The sequence below is a fragment of the Phalacrocorax carbo genome, chromosome 28 (genome assembly GCF_963921805.1).
Source record: "Phalacrocorax carbo chromosome 28, bPhaCar2.1, whole genome shotgun sequence".
Classification (NCBI taxonomy): domain Eukaryota; kingdom Metazoa; phylum Chordata; class Aves; order Suliformes; family Phalacrocoracidae; genus Phalacrocorax; species Phalacrocorax carbo.
The window spans coordinates 3,368,446-3,389,719 of record NC_087540.1 but is presented as its reverse complement, the minus strand read 5'-3'; the positions used below and the strand labels follow the sequence as shown (position 1 = coordinate 3,389,719).

General features: G+C 45.0%; 1 protein-coding gene across 2 annotated transcripts; it reads left to right on the top strand.

The window, feature by feature from the left end:
- The first annotated feature begins 251 nt into the window (after positions 1–251).
- Positions 252–21,107, top strand: LOC104039780 (methanethiol oxidase). Of its 2 annotated transcripts, none has more exons than XM_009515095.2 (12): positions 252–276; positions 10,893–10,946; positions 12,017–12,129; positions 13,247–13,432; positions 15,000–15,120; positions 16,198–16,380; positions 16,476–16,654; positions 17,690–17,768; positions 18,271–18,392; positions 18,565–18,657; positions 19,645–19,763; positions 20,379–21,107. In XM_009515095.2, exons 2-12 carry the CDS (start codon positions 10,940–10,942, stop codon positions 20,539–20,541), a joined length of 1,365 nt encoding a protein of 454 aa, XP_009513390.1. In that variant the 5' UTR covers positions 252–276; positions 10,893–10,939; the 3' UTR covers positions 20,542–21,107. The 2 variants fall into 2 exon arrangements, with proteins under 2 accessions (XP_009513390.1, XP_064330849.1); XM_064474779.1 differs by lacking the exon at positions 252–276 and adding an exon at positions 4,958–5,149.
- Positions 21,108–21,274: the final 167 nt, after the last annotated feature.

The window sequence follows — 21,274 nt, the reverse complement described above, 5'->3', positions numbered from 1 at the left end:
TTACAGTTGGTTTATATAAGCTGTATGTTTAGTTAGGAGAAAGTTGTGAGGCACATCAGCCTTCTCAGTCTAACCAGATGCACGTTCCCTTCTACATCTCCCTTTTGGCCAAAGTCTGATCACAGAGGGAAACCGGTGTGCTGTGGTTTGTTCCTGATAATTACAGGCTGGTTCTCTCCAAGTTATTTTAAGGTTCTAACAAATTGTTGAACAATTTTCCAGGCAGTGAAGAATATGAACGGTGTGTATTTCATTTCCCGGTTTCTTCTTTTGAAGGTAGGCTACGATTTTTGTCTTCTGCAACTGAATTTATCCTCTACTAATTCTCAAACCCAAAGTCTAGTGTCTCCATTGACCCAGAGGTGATGCGGATGAGTCACTTAAACTACAAATTGGGCCAGTAGTTGGGCAGTTTTCATTTGTGGGGGCTCAGCATAAAACACCTGCAGCCAAGTTTGCAGAAGGGACAAGTGAGCTGCGTATGTTGTCATAAATAAGCTAAACGTGTGTGCTTTTTGTAAAGTGGGTATTGAAATTTAGCAGTTGGTTTTGGTCAATGGAGTTACGGTTCTCTCTCTCAAGTCAGCAATTGCCAAACTAAATGATGCCACCTAACGTGGGGGGGGTTCAGTAGCGTTGGTAGAACATCCGTATGGCAAGGTTCATATACTGCGATTAAAACAATTGCATTTTGTGCTTGGTTGGAATGCCTTGGGGGTTTTGATAACCTCGGCATTAGGCACTAAATATTAATGCTTTCGCTGTATTAACTACTCATGAATTGAATTAGGTGTGTATGTTATGAAAAAATAATGGCGAGTTATTTCACAATATGGGATTTACAATGCACATTTAGAAGGCAACTGGATTTAATTTGTATCAGCGTAAACAGGGATTGAATTTAATTTATATTGGCACCCTTAACTGTGGCTTTCATTAACGAATGCTTGACTTTGCAAACACAATGGCCACTTAATATTTTTTCCTGATCATAGCTCTTCACGAGGGTTTGTCCTGCCCTCACCTTTGTGGTGTCTGAAGGCTCTTCCAGCTGTCCGTTGGATGATCTGACTCTTGCTTGTCACGTGTGGGCTATTTTCTTTCCCGTCCTCCTCAGAGGGGACTGAATCTGTTGCCAGTGGATTGCTCTGTTTTGCTGGGTTTTTTGTTTTGGGGCTTTATTTCTGCGCTGCGTCTGTTTGGATTTCTTTTCTTTTTTTCCTTTGCTTTAATACTTTCTGCACAATCAAGAGAAGAAAGAAATAACGTCGCTCATCTAAATGCAATAGTCTTTACTCAAGCAACATTCTCTATGACGTTTTTGCCCGAGGTTTGCAAGATTTTGCCTGTTGTGTAAAGATTCATTCATATCAACACAATGTTTTCATAAACATTAAAAGGATAAAACCTTGGTATTAAACTGTCTACCGAGCCAAAGGCACAACAGGGAATTCTTCATTGCTGTACTCTTTGACAATGACATTTAGATTTTTGTTCTCATATTCTTGTTTTGGAGAGAGGATTGAGATGTTTGGAGAGGGAGGAGAGAGGTTGTTTGTATTAATTATATCGCTAGAATGAAAATACGAGTGCAATGTAAATGTAAAGGTCCTGAGCCTACTGCTGAAGAGGTTTTACACTTTGCGTGATTGCAGGACAAATTATGCAAACAAAACACATAACTTTTGGTTGCTTAATTCTGTAAACATGTTACTGAGTTCAAAAAGTCATCGGTTGTAACGCAGACAGAAAGGTTGACAGACGGCCAGTTTGAAACTTGTCCAGGGCAGTGAAGAAAAGAAAGCATTTCTAACTCAGGCTGTAGCTATTTCACGTCAGTTTATATGAACTTGTTGGTATATGCCTCATCCAGTTTATGATGGTTAATAATTATAACTCGTTCTTTTTACGGTGCTTTTATACAAGGACTTTGAATAAAAGATGAGGGACCCAATATTCCACATACTATGCGTATGTAATATACAGGGCATCAGCTGAGCCAGAGAGCGCTCAGCTTGTTTTTCCATTCTCCTTGTGATTGAAAGAGTGGGCATAACTCTTGGTAGGTCCTGTGTAGAATGTAAAGACTGAAAAATAAAAATTGTTCACGTTATATCCACCTTGGAAGAACCTGAGCCAAACATCTGGAAGACAGTACATCAAAACATGAGGACGTGCACTGTGCTGTGTGAGCCCAGCATGAACGGCCCAATCTCACAAAGAGGAATAAAAGTAAGAGCATTTGAAATCCTGGCCTTAATACCTAGGCTCACTCCATCCTGCTCGTGAAACGTAATGAGGATGCAGTGAAGAGTTGGGCTGGGTCGGGTGCTGTGTCGTCCCGTGTTTCCAGGCTGGCCTTGAGAAGAAAACCGTGTTCTCTGTCCCATGCAGCACTTGGTGAGCGGCAGGCAGGAGAGGGGAGCGAGGCTTTCGGGGAATCTCTGCTGTGTGAAGCAACAGACTACATAAACCGTCTAGTCAGGTTGTTTTTTGCCAAATCAGAATTTTCCTCCAGCATAATTTGGAGTTCAGATGCCATTAGAAGGTACAGTCTCGAAACAAGTGTGTTTGGCCCTACCTACGCGTTCTTTTGGCGCTGCTATAAATATACCGATACGTTATTAACCGTCTCTCCAGACAAGGCATGGCGATGTGTTGATAAAAGTATTCTACTTTGATAAAGTGTGTTTCCGAATCTCAGCGATGGCACTTCAGTGAGATTAATGATGCAGAAGTCAGGCCTGCACTTGCCAGAAGCGCTGCAGGAGTCTGAGCGGCAGCACGGGGTGTCGCGGTAGTCAGGGCTGTGTAGAAACTGGAGAAAGGTGGTGCGGTGTAGGTTAGGGTGGGAAGGACTAGATGAACGTGCCTGTGGCCTCTAGCGTGGGTTTGTTTATCACAGTCCTATTTCACTCAATGGGTTTTATCTCACGAGCTGTTTGTAACATTTCCACCAGGCTGTTCCCAACCGCCCCCTTTGGCACGCGCTTCTTTTAATCTCTGGCGTCTCTTCTGCAACTTCCCTGCTTCAGGCTGCCTCTGAGGCTGTTCCAAAGCCTCCGGGTGTGTACAAGCTCATCTTGGCCTTTCTCTGGTTTCGTGTTGGCGATAGACACATCCCGAGCTGTGCGGCGGATCCCGCTGCCTCCGCCGCGGCGTGAGGTGGGAGCCAAGAGTGCTAATGGTTTCATATAATGCGATTTTCACCCTGAGCAATAATGCGTTCCGTGTTGGGTCAGATAACTCAAAGAGAAGTAAACTGTGGCCTGATCGGTTTGCACAGTTTTGTGCTGTTTGTATTGTGTGTGCCCCCTGCTCTCCGGCGGTATCGCTGCCTGCACGGGACTGAAGTGGGTGCGTGGAGCCGGCCTGCCTGTCCTCCTGCTGACCTCGAGAGCTAGAACTCCTGGTGATTTTGATGGAAGCAGAAGTAGGTCATTGCTGAGAACGACTGGATTCCCACCCACTCTGCCTAAAATTCAGGTCAGAGATCGTGTAATTGAAGTGATGTCTGTGAGCTACTGCTCGTCCTTGGAGCCCCTGGAGCGTCGGTGGGGTGCTTCAGGAGCGCGCTGGTCTGAAAGGGCAGGTCTGATTCCCGGCGGGGGATCTCCGCCAGCGTTTCGTGGTGCCTCCTCAGAACATAGTCTCTCAGGTTTATGAAATAAATTACTCACATTTTTTAATAGCCACTTAAAAAAGCGCTGCATCAAGCTTATGTGTAGTAAAGCAGTGGTTTAGAATGAGAAGTTAAGAAGGGGAGGAACCGCTGGACAGACAAGGCTGTATTTGAGGAGGAAAAGACCAGAAAGAGTGATAGCTATGAAAGGAACTCTTCATGAAAGATGAACAGTCCAACAGACACTAAGGATTTATGGGCAAAAATAATAAAAATGCCCTTTTTTCCCCCAAAAATTATCTTCTTTTTGAACCAGTTAGCAGAAGTAAGCCCATCAAATGAGATGAGAGGGACATGACTTGGATGGCCCATCACACAGTTCAACTACCTGACTCCAGCCATGGAGTATTGAAAACAAAATTTAGAGAAAAACATTTTTGAGCCATATGTTTGCACAGAACATTTAGGTAGCAGCCTGCGGCTGTAAACGGGCTCACAGACTGCGTTCGTCTAGTTCGTGATCGGGCAAAAAAGGCTCAGTTCACTAAATAAATCTAAATAAATGGTTAGTTATAGGTTGTTTATCAGCTCTCCCTGACACGCTCTTGGCTTAATGGAGGGAATTGCTTAAACAGATCCAGCGTTCCCAGCACTGCTTAGTTTTTCTGCTGTTCCTGGTGGCTTATGTGAGAGGCAGAGGAGAACTGGGACAGGGTGGTAAAATTCAGTGTCCTTCACTTGAGAAGATTTTGGAAATGACAGAGGTAATGTTGCCTGGGAAAAAGTACTGTCCTTTAAAAAATCAGTGGGAAATAATTGATTCTTAGTAGGGGCAGTTTAGTAGAACCCCAGGTGGAATAAAAGTGAAATCCATATTTTTCAATACTCTGGGGCAGCTGCCAATCTCGAAAGAATCTTCTTTAAGAAGTAATTCTGTGAAGTTTTCGGCAGGCAAGTTGTCTTTTTGTAGCTGCCTTGTTTAAGGGACTAAAGGGCCACGAGACCTTAAAACCGTCGCTGCCTGCCGAAGCAGACACAACTGAGAGCTGTGATCTGCTCTGGCATGCGTCGCCTCTTGGAGAGCTTGAAACATTGCCCCAAATCAGGAGTTTTAAAGCACAGCTGTTTCCACCTTTGCTCCTAGAAAGCACACAGGCTCTCTGCGTGAGGGTGGTTACTCGGGTACAAAATACCCAGGGAAACATAGCTGGAATATAAAGGGGCGCAGGTGGCAAGCACAGCAGCGTCAGAGCCAGGTGCAGCAGAGGACGTGGGCTCGAGCAGAGCTTTGAAAGCTTCCGCCACCCTTTCCCAGGAAGCAGAAGCTGAATTTCTGTCCCCGTCCTCCCGCGCTCCCAGCCGCGCTGGATCCTCCCCTTGGCAGTTTGTCTCCCTGCTCCTGCCCGCCCCTTCACTCTTGTATATATGACCCTCTCCAGGCAGCTTTTGCTTCACAAAACTCCAGTCCAGGCAGCCGTACTTCCTCCTGCACGCACTGAGCAGCGCTGAACGTCCGAACCGACATGGGTAAGAGATCCGGCCCGTGGATCCAGCCGGGATCCGCTGCTTTCGGCTAGGGTCTGCACTGTGAAACTCGTGAGCTGTGGCCAGTGGGTTCGTTAGTGCGGTGGACCGGGAAGGAGAGACGCGGGGCTGAAGTTCAGCGTTTTCTCTGTTAAAAGGTTTACTTCTTTAAGCTGTTGAAACCTCCCTGTGGTTTTAAATAAGTAGCGTTAATGCTATCAGTAAATGCCTTTTGTGCTACTGTTAAAAGTCTCTTTTAGTACCTCCGCATTTAGAAACTGAAATAAGCATTTGGGCTTGCTGCTCTGGTTGATGGTGAACGTGAATGGCTCTTAGGAAGATTGTCGGGAAACTGAGGACCAGAATTTAACTTTTTACTTATATTTGCATGATAGACCACATAATTTTTATGGACTTTAATTTCTGAATGCATGGACAGAAAGTGGGAGCAGGGGACTAAAACAGATGGAATTATTTTTACATGTGAGTTTATTATTGTGTAATTTGTGAGGGGGCCACTGTTGCATGGTGATTTCACAGAACTGGGTAAGATTGTAGACCTTAGTAAAAAAAGCCCTTATTACAGCAACAAAAACAATGGTTCTGACTCAGCAAAAGTGTCTAGTCTGGTTTATCTGCCTTTAACTGTTTATCTTTTTGTGCTTTTGTAAGTACTAGTAGTGCAATTGCATTCGTTTTGCTCTGCATTCTAACAAGCTGCAAGCTTCAGTTTGTAACCTGTGGCGCTGACAGTTTGTCTCAATGGTCGTGGCAGTCTGTGAGTAGCCGCTAGGCAGCGTGTGAAGAGTAAGTTAAGTGCTGCACCTTAACGTAGCGTGATGGTGATTGATTGGTCACGAGGTTTGGAAAAGTACGCTCTTGGCAGTGTAGAAGAGCAAGTCTTGGACTGCTCTTCAAAAATTTAAGAGATCATTAAGGTCTGCTTGCATAATTTGTTACTTGGAGAAAGACTTGTATCCCAGAAAGAATGTGCTGCTTCCGTCTCTGCTGTTCCGTAAGGCCTGTGTCTTGTCACGAATTATGGTTTAACCCCAGCCAGCAGCTCAGCCCCACACAGCCGCTCGCTCCCCCCGGTGGGATGGAGGAGAGAACCGGAAAAGTGAGAAAGCTTGTGGGTTGAGATAAAGGCGGTTTAACGGGTAAAGCAAAAGCTGCACATGCAAGCAAAGCAAAACAAGGAATTAATTCACTCCTTCCCTCGGGCAGGGGGTGCTCAGCCGTCCCCAGGACAGCAGGGCTCCGTCACGCCTAACGGTGCCTGGGGAAGGCAAACGCCGTCACTCCCAACACCCCCCCTTCCTCCTCCCCCAGCATGATGCCGCATGGTGTGGGACAACCCTGGGGCAGTGGGGTCACCGTCCTGGCTGTGTCCCCCCCAGCCCCTTGCTCGTGAGGTGGGGTGAGGGGCAGAAAAGGCCTTGGCTCTGTGCAAGCCCTGCTCGGCAGTAACGGAAACACCCTGGGGTTATAGGCACTGTTTCCAGCACAAATCCAAACCGTAGCCCCATGCTAGCTACTGTGGAGATGATTAACTCTATCGCAGCCAAACCCAGCACATGTATATGGTACAGCTGAAATACTAATGTCTTTTTTTCCCATTTCTGTGTTTATTTCAGAAGTTTAGCACAATCCCTTCATTTTTTTAATAGGTCAGTGTTTTACCCATGCATACACCTTAGCTTCAGAGGACTTCCTATCTACTTGGGCCCAGCAAAAATCCCAGTTTGGCCCAGATTTATTCCACCTAACTCAACAGCTCTCAGCAGAGGTGCCTAATTTATTGCCATGTTTCTCCTAAACTCCCTGTCTAAAGAGCCTCGGGCACCTTCACAGGTTGTCTTAAGTGAGCCAAAGAACTCTGCTGCCATAAAATAGAGCATATGAAAAGGCAAAGTCTTTCCTGCTCCTTTCCTTTATTTCACACTGTTAAACCCAAACTATCAAAGAACACCTCTTTCTTGTCCTAATAGTTACTGAATTTACTATGAAACTGTGCGTTATCAGGTGAGATATTTTTTTACAACGCTATCACCCATTGTTGTAAATCTATAAACCACATTATCCAAACTACTGGTGACTCCAGGTGTGGTTTGTTTGTGCCGCAGCTTCCGCAGAGGCTTTGCATATCACATCTAAACTTCAAACACGCACTGATGAGGTAAGGATGAACGGATCGGCCTTTTTTTTGTAAAAAAAAGCTACTTTCAGAAGTTTGTTCATAAAACAATCTCCTAGACCTTGCTTTTATAATGTTTTATGGTATTTGTTGTCCTTTGGGATGACCTGTGTTTCCCAATACTTCCTTGCCCTGGGGAGCTCAGCATTTCTGAAGACTTCACAGCCCTTGAAGAGGCGGAGAGGCATCTTTATCACCTGCCTGACAAAGGGAGCGCCTCGCTCGGAGGAGCAGAGCAGCACCGAGCGGCACAGGAACGGGGACAAATGAAGCCAGAGGCATCTGGACCGTTCCTCTGTGCTGTGACCGCTGGACGGACAGATCCGGCCGTCACCCTTTGACCTTGCCAGGACGCGATTCTGCCTGGTGCCATGGTCCAACTTGGGGCCCCCAAAACCGAGGGAAGTGAAACGTCTGATTCGTCACTGCCACCCAAAGGAGTGCGGTGCCGTTGCCACCACCACGAGAAGCTTTTTTAACATTTATGACATTGAGAACTGCCTCCTTTTTGTCTAAAACATTCCGAGTAGATGGGAGGCTGCAGGGGCCCCTCGTTAACGCTTTGTGGGGGAAATGATCGCTTACATATTTTCAGCTGCTGTAAGTGTAGCAAAATATCCCCAAACCTTGTTGGTTTGTGTGGGGTTTTCCAGAGCTGCCTGTGGATCGTCGTCGGTGGCTCACAAGGGAGTGGACAGTTGCCTTTGGTTTAGTGCCCCTCCTGTTCTCCGAAAAGAGGAATGGAGCAGATGGAAAGACATGAAAAAATACAGAGTGGAAGGAACCTAGACTGGATTCCTCAATTCCCTTTGCTCTCCACAGGAGAGAATCGCTGTAGACAACGGTAACAAAAGGAACAGTGGTGTTTTTATCAGCTCTTGGCGTATATATACAAATAACTGCATGGGAGTAAGGCGGCATTGGGCTTATCGTAGCTTCATTTGTGAGAAAAGGGAGACTTGTACGATGAAGCAGTTGAAGCTAAACGTGTACGTTCTTCCTGACAAATTCACATGTGAGCCATTGGCGGGAGAGGAATGTTCTTTGATTTAGAAAGACAAAGAAGGTTGACTTAGTGGGTCGGAAGCTAACCGTAAGAGAATTTGCCTGTACAGGTGTAACACACACTGCAGGAGGCAGATCTCAGAGCTTTTGTCCTCGGTGGAGTTTGCCGACCACATGTGCGCGATACAGCGTCCAACTTCCTCCTATTCAAAACGCTTGGTCAGCTGCCAGATTAATGGGGGATCTGGAACGTTACAAGGAGTATTAACATGTTTAGCCATGGATTATTAACGTAGCAGTGTAAATATTGTTGTTCACATGTTGCTACAAGATGGTACAAATCACAGTTTCGTGACAAAAACCTTGTTTTGTGTTCACAAATGAGCTTGGCATCGTGAAACACGGAAAGGCTTGCGTCAGCCGTGGGTATCTTCAGGCCGTTAGGTACAATGGTTCAGAACAAAAGAGTGTTTGAACAAGATCAGAGGGAAAGGAGAAGAAAATGTGTGTGAGAAGAAGGAGGGGAAAACATTCATCATCTTGCTGTATGTTTTCTCTGGAAAACAATTTGGCACGAATAATCCTTCTCAAAGTAATCTGCAGAAAACTCTATTTGCAATGCTAATTAAGCTGTGGTCTAACGCATACCGAGTCCCTGCTAATTTAGGTGATTGAGAAAATTGCAATAAAGTTTAAATTATGGCTTAGACATAAATGGAACAAAGCAAACTTTGTATTTTGTGTTTCCAGATAAAAATATTTCACAAAGATTGTGAAATTAAACCGAAAGTACTGAATTATTCTTTTTGAGAAGATCCAGTTGTTAAAGCTACGAGCCTCCACACGCAGTGAGTGGATTGCTTGACGCATTTTGCCTTCCAAGAAAGGCTCCATAATTAAATGGACACTGGAGCTGTCACTGCCTCTGGATTTGAAATCTTAGGTCTGTGGCACTCTGAAAAAACCCATTGCTGTAAACTTCTCTTTTTAAATATCAGAGAGTGGCAAGTAATCAGGTGGTTTGCGTATTCTTATTACAGACATTGAGGTACGGAGGGAGGCAACTATACCGTGTTTTCGCTTCTGTCAACTCGTATTTCGCTTTGTGTCATATTGAAAAACTATGTTGGCATCCTGCTGCCCAGCGCTTCTATATTTTTGTGTTTAAACAGCTGATTATGCACTAGTTCCATTTAGGAATGGAGCAGAAGCTCCAGAAAAGTAGAGATTTATGTGCGTCAGTTAAGCCTAGAAACTTGCAACGTGTTGTAACTGCCCCTTAAAGCAATATTTCAGGGTAATATTTTCTTAATTCTAGCCAATAATTCACTGGTGCAATCCTGAGCGTATGTGTTCTGTTAACTGTGTTGGAGTAGAAACCTCTGTGTACGAGGCTGTTTTAATATGACTTTTACTTAGACGTTGGTTGAGATCCAAACTGATACAAAGGCAGCTGAGAAACTTTCTAGAACAAAGCTGAAATGCTTGTGAGGTGTCACATGTTAGTCGTGAGCAGTGCCTGACGCTTGCTGAGGATCAAGCTCTTAATTCTGGGAAGTCCCAGTGCAGGAGCCCTGTCCTTCTGGAAGCGAGCCCCTGGCTTTCCAGATCGAGAAGCTGTAGGTAACAACCGCTGCAGATCCCATTCTCCATTGAAATTCTGGGGGTTTGTGCTTAGGCACACCCAGCCGCGTCGGTTGGTTTTGACTCTCGGTGCAGAGGAGCATTGCTTCTCACTCTTCTGCCGTTATGCAATGACACGTTCCTCCTAACGCCGAGCCCAGCCTCGAACCAGACGTGGTCCTTCTGCTTTTGTGGGGGTCTCTTCCCCGGAGGACATTTCGATTCCCTTTCTGGCTTCCTAAACCTACAGGCTCCCCTCTAAGTTGTCTGATTCGCCATGTAGTTGCCGTGCTGGAAGTGGAGAATGAGGAATGCCGGTTCAAGGAGGGATTCTGGCAGCTCTAACAGCGGCGTGAGAGCAGAGGTGGGGAGCTGAGTTTTTAACAGAGAGAAGGTGGAATGGGTCAAAATTCCCCTTCCTTTTGTCCTTTCTGGTCACCTGCAGTATCACCTCTTATCCTGGCTGTAAATCCTTGAAAATAACCGCTTCTTCAGCGTTTATATGCAGAGAAAGACTGGAGGCTTTCCAGTAGCAATAAAATGGGTTGTTCAAGTTGGCCAATCTGTCTACTTACTCATCTGGCAGTGATTCAGCAGCTCTTTGTAAAACATTTAACACAATTTTCTTAAATCCCAGACCCTTGTCATATATGAAGGTGCTTTAAAATTGTGAGACTGAACTCGTTGAAATGAAGACCCGAATTTCCCATTATTTTTGACCGTGGAGTGTCATTCTGTGCGTATTTTCGGAAACTCAAGTAACCTCAGCACTGACTGGAATCAGCGAGACTTACAGGTGTTTGGTGACGTGAAAATCAGATCTAAGAATTGTCAGTCTCTGAATGCAAAGCCAGTGTCCTCTTAGAGATATGCTTTAGAAGAATTTGGAGGTTAAAATAACCTATTTTTTTTCTCCAACAGCAAAATGCGGAGCATGCGGTCCAGGGTATGCAAGTCCTCTGGATGCCATGAAAGGCAAGTACTGTAACGACTTTTCTAAATCCACGCCCTCAGTAAAGGAATTGCTTTCAGATTAGGTGAAGACTAGGCAGATGCCTTCCAGAGTGGCCCATTAATTAGCAAGGCCAAGGAGACTTTAGATATCAGCAGAGATTTTATTTCGTTTTGCACCCAGCTCTGGGCAAAGCATGCAAGCTCTGTTACATGAGTTATCTAAATCTTAGCACCAAAGCAAAGTGGGTCTGGGTTTAGATGTATGGATGGCTGTAGGATGCGAACGCTCAACGAACTCTCCTGGTTTTCTATGCTGCAAAGTAGAGCTTTGCATTAAGAATGCTGGGGACAAGTGTTTATCCCAAAAAAGAGCTAAACTGTTTCATTGGTCGTTTTGGATGGAGATCTTTATAGCCAGACTCTCTCATAAAAACAAGTGACTGGGACTGTCTGGGACAGAAGATGGGGAAAACAGGAGAAAGCACTGTGTGACAGTATTTAATGACAAGCTTCTCACGCACTTGTAGCTGTACAAAAGTTATGTTCTGTCCTTCCCAGCAGAGCCTGAACCTCACTAAAGCCCTTGAGACCTTTTGCTGTAGCTTTTAGTAGTGTCAGAACTTCACCTGGAATTCTTCGATATATTTTTAAAGCCTCAATTTTAAAGATTGTGATAAGTAGGCTTTTGGCACAGGTAGACTGAAATGTGGGCCCTGGCAGCAGGGAGCCGTCACGGGCGTGACTGGGGGAAGGAGAGGCTCGACACGGCCTTGCAGGTGGGAGGGTGGTCTCCACTACTGCCCTTTTTCAGGAAAATAGTTGGGTCCTGGGGCTCCTAACCTCAGGAGGCCAAGGGAGTAGAAAGGCCCCACAGCAGAACAAGCACTTTCTCCTGGCGATTTCTCGCTGCTCAACCTGTGTACTCTCGTGTTTCTCCATAAAATGGAAATCCTGGGGTTCAGCTTCCTGGGGATAATCACAATTTACAGACAGAGAGATTAAAGCCCGAGAAGATTCTCCTAAAGTTAACCACAGCTTTTTTGTAAAAATGGTTTATTTTGATGCATTACACAAGACTTCTGCCTCAAAAGGTCCCCGGGAGGAGGTTGTGTACCTGCCTTGTATCTACAGAAACACTGGGATAGAGAAGCCTGACTACCTGGCCACTGTGGATGTCAACCCCAAATCTCCCCGCTACTGTCAGGTACCTGCCTGTAGAATGGCTCCGGTCGTTTTCTAGGGCGGTGAATGTTTGGGTTTGCAAAATCGTTTTCAGGGAGACATTTGTGCTGAGAACCAATCAAACCCTCTGCTGTTTTTCTTACTAGGTTACTCGAAGCTAACATTTATCTTGTTACTCTCAAGATGCTTTCGGCACATTTCTGTGCTTAGTATTTTAATAGTTCTTTTTGTAAGGCTCTTTCCGATTTATGCTGTGCGTGAGTGCTAAGGTCTAGAAGGTGGTATTTCCTCGGGGTGTGTCAGTAGTGTAGACAGTTTATGGGTAGGATGTCTGATACCCTGGGAAAGTCTGCACATCAGGTATCATAAATCTAACCCGTTTTCTTCATAAATGGAAAGCTGTGGGTAGGCAGCCCCCAGTATACCGGATCCAAAATATTGGTAAGACTTCTTAAGCTGCTCAGTTTGTTACTGCAAAGAGTGTACGCTAAGCTGCATGTAAACATGCAGTGCTCGTATGGCTCCAGTTACTGAAGGTACTTTGGACTCTGATCTCAATGTATTTAAGGAGCAGCAAACCTGGTTCGACAACAGAGATTTTTGTAATTCGCTCTTTTATTTTTAATATATACATAGCTACTGCTTAGGTCTGTATTGTGGAAGAGGGAGGAAGCCAACCTAAAACTTTGGCAAAACTTAGCTGTAATCTTTGCACTGTGAGTAAAAATCAGAAGCAAGTGTGCAAATGAACGTGTCAGTTTGCTACAGTCAGCCCCAGCTGTAATCAGGTAAATCTTGTAAAGTCAGAGACTTGAGCATGTGGGCAAGTGACGGTTTTTTCTGTTGGTCTTGTCCATATCATTACTGCTTGTCTCCTTGACTAGATAGTCTTTTAAAGATTTGGATTGATTTAATAGCATACAACGTTTAACAAATGCAATGCAATCACGATGTCCAACTTTCTTCTCCCACTTTACAGCTTCAGCTCTGCATATCTCAGGCTGAATCTGCTTCCTGAATAACAAATAGCAGTTTCCTTCTGCTCTTTATTAATTCATGCTTTGACATAAAGACCTATTTCTTTGCCTAGGGGAAAAACTACACCGGGCTGAATCTTAAGTCTGTCTCTGACTTTGTAGGTGATCCATCGCCTGCCCATGCCGAATCTTAAGGATGAGCTCCATCATTCAGGGTGGAATGCCTGCAGCAGCTGCTTTGGGGATGCCACAAAGAGAAGAAATCGTCTGATTCTACCAAGTCTGATCTCTTCTCGCATTTATGTGGTGGACGTGGGAACAGACTTTCAAGCTCCTAGAATCCATAAGGTATATTTAGAAGACTTTAAGCTGGGTTTTTATCTCTTATATTTTGTCCAAGAGACAGTGTTTTGATGGATTCCAACTTCATGTTCGGAGAGTCAGAATGGTTATGGAAGCTTTTGTCAAATATTAGGAACTTGTGGGAGTTTTGAAACTCCTATAACTTATTGATAAACTACACACAAAAATCTAAAGAAATACAAGTACATGTGGTGTCAAACACTCACAAATTAGGAAGTTCCAGAATTCAACCTGCTGCCTCTGCAATATGAATTTCAGTCGAAGTAGCTGCATGCTGTGTTATTGGTTTTGACTGCAAGATCACGAGGCAAACTCCTACCTGACACATTGAGCTGAGCATATGTAGATTGTATGTTTTTCAGAGATGAGTTCACATTTGGTTGGATTTTCACTGAGCAAAATCAGATCTCTTCTGAAAAGGACACCTCCTCCTTGATTTGTAATTCTTCGTTCCTAAACATGTGATATGTAGATTTTTTAAAAAGCAAAAATGAAGAAAATGTTTTAATATGGGGAAATGAACATTGTTTTTAAATCTCTGTTTCATGGAAACAATCGAAATTTTCAGAAAATAAAACTTCCACTGCAATAGAATTCATTTGGCAAGGATACAGATGCTGGCATAGATAAAGGTTCAGATATAGACTCACACTTTTTCGTGTCTAACTGTTTAGATTCTCTTTACAGACAGTGAAAAAAAACCAGGCACTGCTGGAGTCAGATTTGTCTAACCTAGTTTAGAAAACTGTTTTAGGGGAAAGGAATTGTGTTTTAAGAGTGTTTGTTTCTTTTCACTGACTATAAAGTAAGCAGAGGATTAGCTTAGATGTAAATATATACGCTGTCAGTGTCTATCCTTGGTCCGATGACTCCTGCGCAATGTGTGAAACTTCAGTACAAGGTTCCAGGTTTGGCAGAGACAAATTCTGTGATCAAACCATATTTTGACAACAGGTCATAACGTGGGATGCCAGGAAACTTTTAAGTGGTCTTTTGTCCCACCCCACCTGCCTGCAAATACTCATATTCATAGTCTTTCAGTTTTGAGTTCTTTAGAACCTTGCCAGCCTTTAACTATTAATGAAGTGGAATAGAACTCCCAAAGGTCTCTTCTTGTACGGTGAATTTTGTTTCAAACTGAGTCTCTGGCAAGCCTCAAAGATTCCCCCCCGGGCGCCCCGCACTGCGGGTATTCCAGGGCGAGCTGGCGTCTGAACGCGCACAAGCGGTGTTTCTGCCGCTGATACCAATTAAAACAAACGCAGATGTCAGTGTCTTGCCGATGCAGGAATCAGACTGATTCTAACCATTCGACTCTTGCTGTTTGTATTTTTGGGAAGAACGGTGGATGTCATGGATGGTACTGTAATACTGGGCTGGGCAGGAAGCGGGAGGCGGCACGTACTCAGAAACAAAAGAAACAATCCCCCTCGCGACGTGCGCCATTCCCACTCCTTCCTCGCTCTTTGAAACTTGGACTCTTAGAGGTGGAACTGGTATTCCGTAGCAATCTCAGGGAAGGTGACTATGACTATGTGTACACTCATTTCAGATTGTTGAGCCAGTGGAGTTGTTCTGGAAGGGTAACGTGGCTAATCCTCACACCTCTCACTGTCTGGGCAGTGGCGACATCTTAATCAGCTGCCTGGGAGACCCTTCTGGCAACGGAAAAGGTATTAATCCCCTTCATTACTCTAGAAAAGTATGTGTGGTGTGGAAGTGTCACGCTCCCGAAGTACAGGCTGCAAAGCTAGAAGCATGGTGAAGAGCTTGCCGTGCCTTTGTGCACATAACCATTCCGGCGGTTGTTTACCCAGCTATCGAATTAACGCTTCCGTGACCGCGTGAGCTGTACGGACATTGCTCTGCCACAGCAGTTCGGACCTGGTGGGGAGGAACCCTGTGGGACTGTTGATGAGTTCAGCTTCTGTGTCTCAGTCTTCCAAATATATATTGCTAAAGAAGACCAGCTCTGGTGGTTATAATATGAGCAAGAAACCCGTGAACGTTTCACTTGGGCCCCTTCAGCGTAGAGCACGGAAGAATTGATTTTAAACATAGCCTGTATCAGCCCAGTGTTTGTGACCTGAGCTTGAAAGATTCTGTTGCCAACCTAAATCCTCTTTGTCTTCTTGTCTAATGAAAATGAAGCCTTTCAAGCTATTCTAGCCTGCATTTCCCATTTAAAACTTTTGAGGGATTCTTGCGTATAAATATTGTTACCCATGCAGATGTAAACCACCTGACATCTAAAGAGAAATGCTGGCTATTAGGAGTGTACTTCAGGTGGTGAGTGGTGAACCCTGCTCCTTTTCACAGGGTTTTTCTCTTCTGGATCGTGAGCAAACGTGTCCTTGAATAGATGCGTGTTTTGTACGTAATTCAAGGATATTGGCAGCAAGCAAAGAAAAACGGGTGACTCCTCCAGGATCTTCTCTAAGACATCTCTTAATTGAAGTGTACTCTAGGAGGCTAACTGATTTATTGGGACATTTTGAGTAGAAATGGAGCCAACCGGAGCTTAAAAAATGCATTACAATGTGATGAAGTTCTTTAAAAATCCAGCTTTCGTTTGCTTTAATCCACAAAAACGATACCAACGGAATCACAATGTTTTCCTTAAGCATAGAGTTGCAGTTTACAGCGTGTTTAGAAAATAGACATTTAAATATCAATATATTATTTATCTTATTTAAAACTGTGAATCTGTGAGAACGTCTTCAAACGAATCTCTTCGGGTTTTATATCAGGTGGCTTTATTCTGCTGGACGGAGAGACCTTTGAAGTGAAAGGAAATTGGGAGAATGGGGGAAAGGTACCCCCCCTGGGTTACGACTTCTGGTACCAGCCGCGACACAACGTCCTGATGAGCACCGAATGGGGAGCCCCAAAAGTCTTGGCAAATGGGTTTAACCCAGATGATGTAGAGAGAGGTGAGGGAGCACTTGTCTAAACTCTCAAAAGCAAAAGTGATTCTTTGTTAAACTAATAGCTTCTGTGTTTATTTTTGTCTGGCCTGATCCAATAGGGCATTATGGCTGCCGCATTAACGTGTGGGACTGGAGCACTCACACCTATGTTCAGGCGATTGACTTAGGGAAGGGCTCCATACCTCTGGAAATTCGATTCCTCCACAATCCAGATGCTGCAGAAGGGTTTGTTGGGTGTGCTCTGAGTAGCACAGTGCATCGGTTCTACAAGACAGAGGTGAGTAATGAAAGCCCTGGCAAACATAGCAGCTCAATCCTGGTTGTTTCAAAAATCCACCAATCACTTACGAAATCATAGAATTCTGATTTTAAAAATCCAGGGCTCCGAATTCCAGTCTAATTCTAGGCAAGCTATAACATTGTGTCAGAGAGCAAACGTGCATGCATACAAGGCAATGCCACGGCTTTCTGGAGCTACCGTGTAGTCCTTCATCTTTGAGCAGCTGCTGATGGTAGGCATTTTGAGTATCTCTAAGCCTTACAGCTGATGTCCAGCATGCAAATCTTCAGCAGCCCAATCCTGAAAGGAAGCAAAGCTTAAGAGGTTGTAGCGCTGGTCTGTCTGCCCCACTTCCAACTCTCCTACCCTCCACAATAACTTGTTGATCGTTTGAATCACAGCTAATGAATTGTGAAAGTCTCAAAGAGGGAAAGGTCTTGCCAATGATAGGAACGTTAGTGACCATTCGAACATGAGGCAATCTGATGAACGCTTGCGCTGAGGAAATAGCTGCAGCGTTACCTCAACAGCTTGCTCTCTGGCCTGCAAGCTGGTCATCATGGATCGATTGGACAGCTAACCAGAACCTGTGAAACTCGTCACCAGTGTCAGTGCGTGCTGCCCGCTGCTCAGCCGGTATCTGGAAGCAAAGGGAAGATGGGAAGGTAGAGGAGGGAGGGAAAGTCACAGGGTCATAGTCAGGGGAGTAGAGCTATTGCTGTTTCAGAGGGCGAGCTGGAGATGGATAGGACACCCAACAGTAGGAGATTAGCGGTCTTTAGATCTGCTACTGTTACAGCGATCTGTCTGAGATGTTGTTGCGCAGTGTAATCATTAACATTCTCACTGGCAGCATAGTTACCATCCTCACCCCTTGGTAACACTTATTTGCAGCGTGCGTATCACCTCTGTACAGGCCCTGTTAAATAGATAGCACTATTTGCTTCTCTTCCCTCTGTCACGCATAGCAGAGCCCTCTTGGCTGACATGAGGGCCATAATAACGCTGTGTTCTGTCCCGTGCCTTCTGCAGAAAGGAGACTGGGCAGCAGAGAAGGTGATCGAAGTACCCAGAAAGAAGGTGCAAGGATGGCTTCTCCCTGACATGCCCGGTTAGTGTGAGCGTGTTTGGAAAAGGAACGGGGCGTTGTCCTCTGCAGTGCCCTGGTACAGTGTAGCTTTTTGCAAAGCCTTCTCCTTAAATGACACACACTGCCTTTGTAAAATACTAGATTTCTGTTTGGGTTCTCTGTGTAACGCTTGTGATGTAGCCAAATTAGCCTTGCTTGTGAGCCACCAAGCAGGAGATTGTGGGACCTCTGCTCCCACGCTGCTCAATGCTTGAGCTCAGTTTCTCTAGAAAAATACTTGGAGTTTTGGTCTTTCAGCATGAGCTCAGAGTATTCAGGGATGGTCCAGGGAATGCTGGTAGAGCCTGAATCGCCCCTGAACAGGCACTGGGCTTCCAAGGATGATCGTGTTTGTTCAACCCCTATCTTAACATATTTTTCTGAGGCTACCGTGACTAGAATTTTGAAAGATAATAGGCTTGTGGTCTTGTTTGTCGCTGGTCCTGTCCGTTTCCTGACTTTGCTACTGAATATTTTATTGAAGGTCTTATTACTGATATCCTCATCTCGCTGGACGACAGGTTCTTGTACTTCAGCAACTGGCTGCACGGAGACATCCGCCAGTACGACATCTCCGACACCCGCAAGCCCAAGCTGGTGGGACAGGTGAGGCAGCGTCAGAAGAGCTGTTGTGTACAAGTGCAGTACAGTCTTCCTGTTTCCTTCTTTTTTAAAAGGAGAAAATGACAGTTTACTGTTGCTTGGGAATTGTCGCTATATTGCTTTCACGTTCCCTTGGAAGCCAGCACCTATTCTCACACATTTTCCTTGGTTGCAGGTGTTTCTGGGGGGCAGCATCACAAAAGGTGGGCCTGTAACTGTCGTGGAAGACAAGGAGTTGCAGTGTCAGCCAGAGCCATTTGTGATCAAAGTAAGTTTTCCGAACACGCACGTTGTCAGTGCTCAGCTAGTTGTAATCCATTCTGAAATATCTCTACACCTCAGTCCAATGTACAATGTATAAAGCCACATCTGAGCTAGTTTTTATCACCTACAGCCTGGGCGGGTATCACATTTCAGCCTGGACTGGAGCTGGTAAATCCTGGTAAGTGTTCTGGGTCCCTGGTGGAACTGGACAAGCTGTTCAACTGCACTGAAGCCTGTGTAATTACATCTTCCCTGCTGTTAGCTAGCTAATTTAACGCTAATGCAGCGTGCGTTCATCACACTGCCGTCGTCGCTTCTGATCATCTTTCAACAACCGGTGGTCGAAGCGCTAACCCAGCTCATTCCGCAGGGGTGGTGGGGTGTGTGTAAAGAGTTCGATGGCACCTGGTGTCATGATAGAAGAGTGAAAGAGCATTAATTGTCTCTGGTCATTATCAATGTGCATTAATGTGATCACTGTCAAGGCAGCTACCTATGGAAGGTCTCATGGGATGTGCAGGAACTGAATATGGTCATGGCTAAGGTCTGTTGGCCACCAAAGGCAGCTTCAGGAAGTTCCACATGCTCCTTTACTTCATAGTGCAGATTGTGCCCTAGCGGCAGCATAGACATGCTCTTATTTGCAGCTGTGTTATGTGACTCATCTCTTGATTTCTGACGCTCCTGTCCACATCCAGCAACCTGAACACCTCAGCCCTACTTTCTTACTTTACTAGTTCTATGAATTCAGTAGAACTCATCTGGATTGGCTTCGAGGCTCCCTGTTAATAAGGAATAAGACTCTCAATAAAAACCGTTCTCTCTCCAAAACAGGGGAGTTGGTGCTCTTGTGTCAAGGGTTCCAGAGTGCTGGACGGATCTCCGAGCAGCAGAACGCCGTGCTGTTTTGTTTCTTCTTGCTGTTGCATTTCTTTTGTTCAACCTCCGTGGCAGCTTGCCTTGAGCGCCTTGTTCTCTATTGTAATTTTAGGGGAAGAAGGTGCCAGGTGGACCTCAGATGATTCAGCTTAGCTTGGATGGGAAGAGATTGTATGTCACCAGCTCCCTCTACAGTGGATGGGACAAGCAGTTCTACCCAGATCTTGTCAAGTAAGAAAGCTTTGGTAAACAAGGATGACTGTACAAGCCCATGTTCAAGATTTCTTTCTTAAACAGTGATATGCATATGCCAGCTGCTATACAAAGTTCCCCCGCAGGGAGGCTGAATCCCGTAACTTACACGCAGCCTACCAGCCTAGGTGTTTCACCCACTAGCCGCAGCCCGTCCCTGCTCAACAGGCACGCACACGTTGGGGTCTGCACACATTATTTGTTGAAATCATGACCTGTTTGGTAGTAGATGAGAAAGGGAAGAAACCAGTGAACGTGAGCTAGCCTGCTGGAACCCGAGGTACTTCCAGTCTGCCCTTGGGTGTATCAGCATGACTTTCTATTTTTTGGAATCAAGGAAAGGAGAAGATGTTCTTCCAGATGGCCACAGGAGGGCATAGTGCAGCTTGCCTAGTCCTTCATAAGTAACAACAGCTAATTTGAGGTTGCAAGTTTCACTGAGGTGATGTAACTCACTTTTGAGACCTGCTAAGCCCCAGTATAAATGGGGAGTTCTTTTCATTTTATATTAAACGAAGACAAATCCTGCCCAAATATGGAAGAGCAACAAATACGAATCCTTTTCCCGATATCTGTTTTCTTGTCCCTTTTCAGGGAAGGCTCTGTTATGCTGCAGATTGATGTGGATACTGAAAAAGGTGGATTGAAAGTGAATAAAAACTTCCTAGTGGATTTTGGGAAGGAACCTGGTGGGCCTGTCCTAGCTCATGAGATCCGTTACCCTGGTGGAGACTGTTCCTCTGATATCTGGGTCTAATTGTTGGTTGGAGCTGTTTTCTTTCTTCTTTTTCCCCGTCTTTTTCTCTCTGCCCCCTACCCTCCACTTCCCTTTTGTACAGGTGCATTGGTTCAGCTGGAACTTTGTCCACTCTCTAAATTTAGACTCCCATTAGGGTGAGCCACAGAAGCTCCGCTTTCTTCTTGTTCTGAGGCAACCAAGCGAATCTCTCTGAAACATGATATACATCTCATTTTCTCCACTCCTTCCCCTTTCATAAGGTCCCGTGTAATCACTGTTGACTGTAGGCTTCAAGGCCGAGGTCACCCTGTTTGGTGCGCTTTGCCTTGCCACTGCTTGTTGGTGGAGAAGCTGTTCCTAAATAACTCCATAAGAAGGATACATTCCACAGGCTTGCCCCGGAGCAAGAGTGTCCCGTCCCTGCAAAGCTTAATTTGCTCATAAAGTAATCAGTGCTTTACAGCAGACACAGCATAAAAATCATGCGTATCTAATCTGAAGCCACGTTCCTGGAGCTGGGTTATATTTTAACATTTGTGCTCTGATGTTATAAAAAATCAACAATAAAATTGTTCTTCAAGTCAGGTGGAGCTGCATATTTTTTTTTCTTTTTAGCATTTCAGCATTTTCTATTTCAAAGAACATAAATGTAAGGTCATTTCAGAAAGTAACAATGCCATTTGTCTAAAAATTCTTTGGTGAGGAATTTATTTTTGCTGAAGCCACCTTTGTTCCCATTATTGCAAGCAAA